General features: G+C 56.5%; 1 protein-coding gene across 1 annotated transcript; it reads left to right on the top strand.

Moving 5' to 3' along the window:
• The first annotated feature begins 121 nt into the window (after positions 1-121).
• On the top strand, positions 122-6434 carry PIAS3 (protein inhibitor of activated STAT 3). Its single transcript, XM_006919704.3, has 13 exons — positions 122-894; positions 1638-2055; positions 2209-2293; positions 2530-2580; positions 2819-2909; positions 3414-3548; positions 3778-3883; positions 4365-4438; positions 4572-4732; positions 5430-5563; positions 5644-5812; positions 5977-6110; positions 6300-6434. The coding sequence occupies exons 1-13, from the start codon at positions 847-849 to the stop codon at positions 6398-6400; spliced, it is 1707 nt and encodes a 568-aa protein (XP_006919766.2). The 5' UTR covers positions 122-846; the 3' UTR covers positions 6401-6434.
• The last annotated feature ends 363 nt before the right edge of the window (positions 6435-6797 follow it).

Below are 6797 nucleotides of genomic sequence, written 5' to 3'. Positions count from 1 at the left end.
GGGGGAGGGCCGGGGCAAGACCTGCTGTAGAGGCGCAAGGGGGCGAGTCGATCAAGGCCAGGGGATGCGACAGTGGGGGCAGATGCAGGGGTGGGACTGGGGGGCAGCCGTGCGGGAGCCTCCTCCGGGAAATGCGGCTGAGAGAGGCTTTCGTGCTGCTCCTGGGAGCCGAGTCTAGGGAAGTACCAGTGGGCGGCTGAGATCTAGGGGGCGGGGCTGTGCGGGCGCTAGATCGAGGGGTGGGGCAGGAGCATCCCCGAGCCCCCTGGGGAAAGTCCGGCCTCGTTGAGTGGGTATCTCTGGGCCGAGACTGGGGAATGTGGAACTATAGGATAGGAAGGGGGAGTCTTGACCGAGACAATGGGTCAATAAAGACAGGGCAGAGGAAATAGGATGGGCAGAAAGGTAGAGGGGCAAGTGTTTCATCCCAGTCCTCAAAAAGGGCCCAAAGCCGTGAAGCGTCCTATGAGGGGAAGACACGCGGAGGGCTGGCAAGGCCTGCCCGTGGCACCGTCTTCTAGAGAGTCACAGATTAGAGTCCTTTAAGGAGAGAGCTTCTGGTGCCCTCCCACACAGCCTTGAGAGTAACCATGTCTGAGGACATCTCAAGGAACCTTAGAAAAACCTTGGGGTTCCTCCCCTCACCTCCTGGCTTTGTTCTTCCTTCTGAGATGGAGCCATAGGTGCAGTCACCAGGCCCAGCCGCCTTTAGGAGAGCTTGAGGTTCTTCACCCTGGCTGTGGGCCGCCTGCCTTCTCATCCTTCTGGGGCCTCTGTTTAGAGATATGCCCTCTCCTCTTCCACCCCCGTGGAGGCAGGGGGTGGGAGGATCACTCTTTTTTCTCTATGAAGGAGAGAAGCAAGATATTCGTTCCTGGCAGGTGGAGTAAACAGGTAAACAGGAAGGATACTTGGATTCCACAATTCACTGTTCACCACCTCACTCCAAGGTTTGGTCTTGTTTCCCCTCCAGAAAAATAGGACTGAGGGAGGGGTGGTTATGTAAATACCCTGAGAAAGGATTTGGGGAAGTTATGCACATTGAACCTGACCTGAAACCCTGGCCACAGAAGCTTCAGAGGCTTGGAGAAAATGGCCGAGGTGAATTGAGGTGTTGGGGGGGGTGGGCCGTGGGGAAGGGTGGGCCTCCATCCACCTGGCCCCTGTCTTCCCTGTGGGGTTGTCTGGCCTGAAACCTCTTCCCAGGGGCCTGGGATGGGTCTGAGATGGGTCTGAGGGCCTGAGAAATATCAGGGGATATGAGAAGCAACTTAAAGGCAAGTCCAGGCCCCAGGCAGGGATGGAGGTGGGAGGCTGTGGTGACTCAGGTTGCCTGAGCGTGGCTGGCTGTCTGCACCCTGCCCTCTGCCCCAGCCAGGTCGACTTCCAGGCACAGAGAGGTAGGGTCGTTCAAACCCTGGGGATAGTGGTGAGGTTGACTTGAGGGTTGCTAAAATGGGACTGAGATGTCCCTTTGGCCAGGCTGACTGTCTGGCAGTAATCCACTGGCTGCAAAGCATCTTTCTGATCAGTGCTGGTGGGAAGGTGGCATTGCCCATCTGGGGGCTCAGCCCCAGCGTCCTTGGTAGGACAGGCCTGTGTAAGGTAGGATTCTCAAGCTTCTCTGTTCTCCACAGCACATGGTGATGAGTTTCCGGGTGTCTGAGCTCCAGGTGCTCCTCGGCTTTGCTGGCCGGAACAAGAGTGGACGGAAGCACGAGCTCCTGGCCAAGGCCCTGCACCTTCTCAAGTCCAGCTGTGCCCCCAGCGTCCAGATGAAGATCAAGGAGCTTTACCGCCGACGCTTCCCCCGGAAGAGCCTGGGGCCCTCGGACCTCTCCCTGCTCTCGCTGCCCCCTGGCACCCCTCCTGTAGGCTCCCCTGGCCCTCTGGCTCCCATCCCCCCGGCCCTCTTGGCCCCTGGCACCCTGCTGGGCCCTAAGCGTGAAGTGGACATGCACCCCCCTCTGCCCCAGCCTGTGCACCCCGATGTCACCATGAAACCATTGCCTTTCTATGAAGTCTACGGGGAGCTCATCCGGCCCACCACCCTCGGTACGGCTCTCTGTGGTCCCTCAGTCTCCCGGACTGCACGCCTCCAAGCCCTTCCTAGGCCTTAGTCCTGCGGGATCAGCAGCCTGGGATGGGGGCATCTTCTGTGGCTGCCTTTGTGTGGGCTTGGGAGTAACTGCCCCTTTCTGTCCTCAGCATCCACCTCCAGCCAGCGGTTTGAGGAAGCGCACTTTACCTTTGCCCTCACCCCTCAGCAAGTGCAGCAGATTCTCACATCCAGGTACGTGTCTTCAGGCCTTTTGTGCCATCCGGGGGTCATCACCCCTGGCCTCACTCTCTGGCTTTCTTCTCTTCTGTCTTGCTCTCCTCCCTATCCGTCCTCTTGCACCTGTGTCGTCTCTCATTCTCTCGTATGTCTCTTCGCTGACCCCTGGACATCTAACTTCTGTGCCTCTGTTCACCGCTGCCCTCCAGGGGCCACTTTCTCACGCCTCTGTCTCCCCCTCCCTGTTACAGAGAGGTTCTGCCAGGAGCCAAATGCGATTATACCATACAGGTGCAGCTAAGGTGAGTCGACCCTCCCTCCCCGTCAGGCTCCCATTGGGGGTGGGAATGAAATACGGGGTATGCCAGATACTCTTGGGAGATGGCCCCGCTCTGCCATCTCCACCCAGCCCTGGGTCTCTCGTCGGATGCTGAGGCCTACATATACCCATGACTAATTTTCTGAGGTTTCCTGCCTCTCTGCCAGATGCAGCTCAAGGAACTGCCTCGCGCCCTTTCATGCGCTCTCGTCTCTTCCCAGGTTCTGTCTCTGTGAGACCAGCTGCCCCCAAGAGGATTATTTCCCCCCCAACCTCTTTGTCAAGGTCAATGGGAAACTGTGCCCCCTGCCGGTAAATGCTCTTCTCTTCTGCAGTGACCCCTTCCCTGTTTCAGTTCCTGAACGTTCACTACAAACCTATCATGAAAGAGACATGCTTGGCACACAGTAGGTGCTCAGTTTGCTGATCGAATCACTGTACTCTAGAGAGTTCTAAGATAGTGCCGAACAAGGGTTCTGTCAGAACCCAGAGGAGGGACTTTCGTTCAACCCAAAGGTTCAGGGAAGACTTCTCAGGAGTGATGACCCCAGAAGCGAGAGCTGGACAGTATGGGGCGTCCCTGTTCTGTTCTTCCTCCTCCGGAACTCAGTGAGCGGGTTCCGGTTTCCTCGGTCAGTGACTAAGGTCTCCTTCCCCGCCCAGGAGTGAATCTCACACACAGCCCTTGGATAGTGCCCCAGTTCTGTGAATCACGGCATGGGCCCCCTCTCCTTGGTCGGTGCGTGAGCTTAGCCTTCTCTCCGGGGACTGACTAGCCCGAGACAAGATGTCTTGACCAGTCCCTCCCTTCCGCAGGGCTACCTTCCCCCCACCAAGAACGGAGCGGAGCCCAAGAGGCCCAGCCGCCCCATCAACATCACACCCCTGGCTCGACTCTCGGCCACGGTTCCCAACACCATTGTGGTCAACTGGTCTTCTGAGTTTGGACGGGTGAGTACGGCTGAGGTGGGGGAGCGGGGGGCTGGAGGAGCCTGCGGGGTTGAGGGGTACTGCCCGGTGTCCTGGGTTCGGGAAACGTCTTCCTTTTTATGGTCTCTTTGCCTTAACTTGCTGTCTCTGGTCTTTATGTGACAAAGTGTGTGTGGGGGGGTCGGTTGGTGGGCAAAGCAGAGGCTAATCGTCTCTCCCCATCCCCCACCCCCGCCCTGCCTCCAAGTAGAATTACTCCTTGTCCGTGTACCTGGTGAGGCAGTTGACCGCAGGGACCCTTCTACAGAAACTCAGAGCAAAGGGCATCCGGAACCCCGACCACTCCCGGGCGCTGAGTGAGTAACATCCTGCCCTGCTTCCCCGCTCTGATCTGGATCCAAGTCCTCCTGGCCCTCCAGCCTTTATAATCAAGCCCACACCTCTCTTACGACAGTCGACCTCATCTGTCACATTGACCCCAGCCCTCCCCGACCCCCTAACCAGTCTTCGCGGTTGAGAGGTCAGACCATCCCAGGCACTGAGTGACACCCTCGCATTCCCAGTCATATATCTGCTTTGCACCTCCCGGACCCCCACTCCGTCCCCACTGGAGTCTGCATTCTCTAGACTGGACAGTCTTAAGGACCATCCAGTGTAACTCTCTCGTGATGCTATAATTCCCTCTAGGTCATTTCTGCCATAGTACCACCCAGGGATGGGGAAATCTCCCTCCCCAGCCCCGCCTTCATCACCCAGGTCCCAGACCACCCCACGTGACATCCCAGCTGGCCCTCTAGCCTTGCTAACCCCGTGGCTCTGGCCTCACTCTTGTTTCAGTCAAGGAGAAATTGACCGCTGACCCGGACAGTGAGGTGGCCACTACAAGTCTCCGGGTGTCACTCATGTGCCCGGTGGGTACAAAGGAGCAGAGATGGGGTGGAGGGTGCGTTAAGCGTCTGGACTCAGAGGAGGGTTCCTTGGGCTGCTAGAGTGAGGCTTTCTGGGGGTACGGGGACTCTGACCAGAGAACTCCTCTCTCCTCAGCTAGGGAAGATGCGCCTGACTGTCCCTTGTCGCGCCCTCACCTGCGCCCACCTGCAGAGCTTCGATGCTGCTCTGTATCTACAGATGAATGAGAAGAAGCCGACATGGACATGTCCTGTGTGCGACAAGAAGGCTCCCTATGACTCTCTTATCATTGATGGGTAGGGCCAGTCTGCATTCTGCTTCCTCCTACCTGGGACAGCCACTAGGAACCCCGCGCCCGCCTCTCCCACCCCCCACAGTCTGCCCCTTTTATTATATATCTCCAACACTGAGGACTTACTATACACTAAACACAGTGCTGAGCTCTTTGCCTGCCTTACATTGAATCCTCATAGTAACCCTGTGATCTAGGTACTGTCATTACAGGTGAGGAAACTGAGGTCTGGAGAGATTGAGTATTTTGCTCAAAGTTCTGTTAGTAAGCGGCAGAGCCAATGTATCGAAGTGTTGTAACGTATAGATACATTGGCTTGTAACCTATCTGTGGAACTGTTGTAACACATCACCTGTAACAACTACCTGACCTCCCACCGAGCACAGCAGGGAAGTTCTTTTGAGGGCCAATGTGCTGCTCCAGCTGCTTCTCATCCCCTTCCAGTCTCTGCTCCTTTCGTCTTGGCCCTAGCGCTACATGAAGTAGGTGTTTAGAATGTATTTAGTTTAAAATGTAGCATTTGAAGTTTGCAAAGCTCTTTTATATACTATATTTGATTCTAACAACTCAGGTCAACAGGGTGGATAAGCCCTACTTTACAGATGAGGAAACTGAGGTTCAGGAAGGTGGGTTGCAGAATCCTCAGCCACTGTCCCGGCCCTCTCTCAGCCCCATGAAGTCCCTTTTCTCCCCTCCCCCAGGTTATTCATGGAGATTCTTAATTCCTGCTCGGATTGTGATGAGATCCAGTTCATGGAAGATGGATCCTGGTGCCCAATGAAACCCAAGAAGGAGGCATCTGAGGTTTGCCCCCCGCCAGGGTATGGGCTGGATGGTGAGTGACCCCTTGTCCCCCAGCTGAGCTAAGTCTTAGATGGCCTCTTCTCTGAGACACAGTCTTCTTACCACCCATAGGCCTCCAGTATAGCCCAGTCCAAGAGGGCAATCCTTCAGAGAATAAAAAGAAGGTTGAAGTTATTGACTTGACAATAGAAAGCTCATCAGACGAGGAGGACCTGCCCCCAAGCAAGAAGCACTGTCCTGTCACCTCAGCTGCCATCCCGGCCCTACCTGGAAGCAAAGGGTATGAGGAAATAGGCTGAGTCTGTAGCGGAAGGGACAGAGGAGGAAGTCAGGAAAGCATTCTGGTCACTGGGCAAAGCCTGGGGCAGAGAGGACACCTGGGAGGCTGAGCTGGGTGAGGGCATGTGCGGTTCGCTGGCTACCAGCTCCTTCCTTCCCTCACAGGGTACTGACATCCAGTCACCAGCCATCCTCGGTGCTACGGAGCCCAGCTATGGGCACACTGGGCGGGGATTTCCTGTCCAGTCTCCCACTACCCGAGTACCCACCCGCCTTCCCACTGGGGGCCGACATCCAAGGTAGGACACTGATCACAAGGTGGGGCTATACTGCCACGTCCTCCCCAGAACCAGGTCAGAACCCCTGCTCCTTTTCAGAGCTTTCCGGTTGTCTTTGCAAAGGGCCACAGTCCAAGGAGCTTCTTTGGGTTTTTCTGGCAGTGAAGGGGTCAGACTGGAGGTTGATATTAATTTTTTTTTTCCTACCAGGTTTAGATTTATTTTCTTTTCTTCAGACTGAGAGTCAGGTAAGTGGTCCTCCTCTTCCCTTGAAGATCTCAGATCTCCGAAGCCTCTTTTCTGGGCACTAGTGGGCACCCTCCCGCTCTCATTTTCCCTGGAGACCTAAATCTGCTTTTCCGAGGGAAAGGGGGCAGGATGCAAGCGGTTTATTTCCCTCCCAGGCCCCACCTGGACTTCCTCAGATTCCCATCGGGCCTTCCTCATTACTGTCCTGTCTCGGGGTTTAGAGCCCTGCCCCGCCTGCTCACCCCCACCTCATTACCGTCCTGTCTCGGGGTTTAGAGCCCCGCCCCGCCTGCTCACCCCCACACCCGTGCACTTGCACTTGGGCGCTGCGCCTTCTCCAGCCGGACAGCCCACGTGTTTTAGACGCCCACAAGGCTAAGAACCTAGCGGGCTGGAGGGGCATCTCCAGGCGGGGAGTCATGCTGGGGTGTGGGGGGGTGGGGAGGGACAGAGAGAGGC

The sequence above is a fragment of the Pteropus alecto genome, unplaced genomic scaffold (genome assembly GCF_000325575.1).
Source record: "Pteropus alecto unplaced genomic scaffold, ASM32557v1 scaffold106, whole genome shotgun sequence".
NCBI classification, from domain to species: Eukaryota; Metazoa; Chordata; class Mammalia; order Chiroptera; family Pteropodidae; genus Pteropus; species Pteropus alecto.
This window is presented reverse-complemented; position numbering and strand designations above follow the sequence as displayed.

What these genes read in the sequence shown, in the direction of transcription:
- PIAS3 (XM_006919704.3), top strand. Translation starts at nt 847, where the DNA reads ATGAAGGAGAGAAGCAAGATATTCGTTCCTGGCAGGTGGAGTAAACAG. An exon ending in CAGCAGATTCTCACATCCAG is followed by an intron (nt 2,294 to 2,529) that starts GTACGTGTCTTC and finishes TCCCTGTTACAG; the next exon opens with AGAGGTTCTGCCAGGAGCCA. An exon ending in GGGTGTCACTCATGTGCCCG is followed by an intron (nt 4,439 to 4,571) that starts GTGGGTACAAAG and finishes CTCTCTCCTCAG; the next exon opens with CTAGGGAAGATGCGCCTGAC.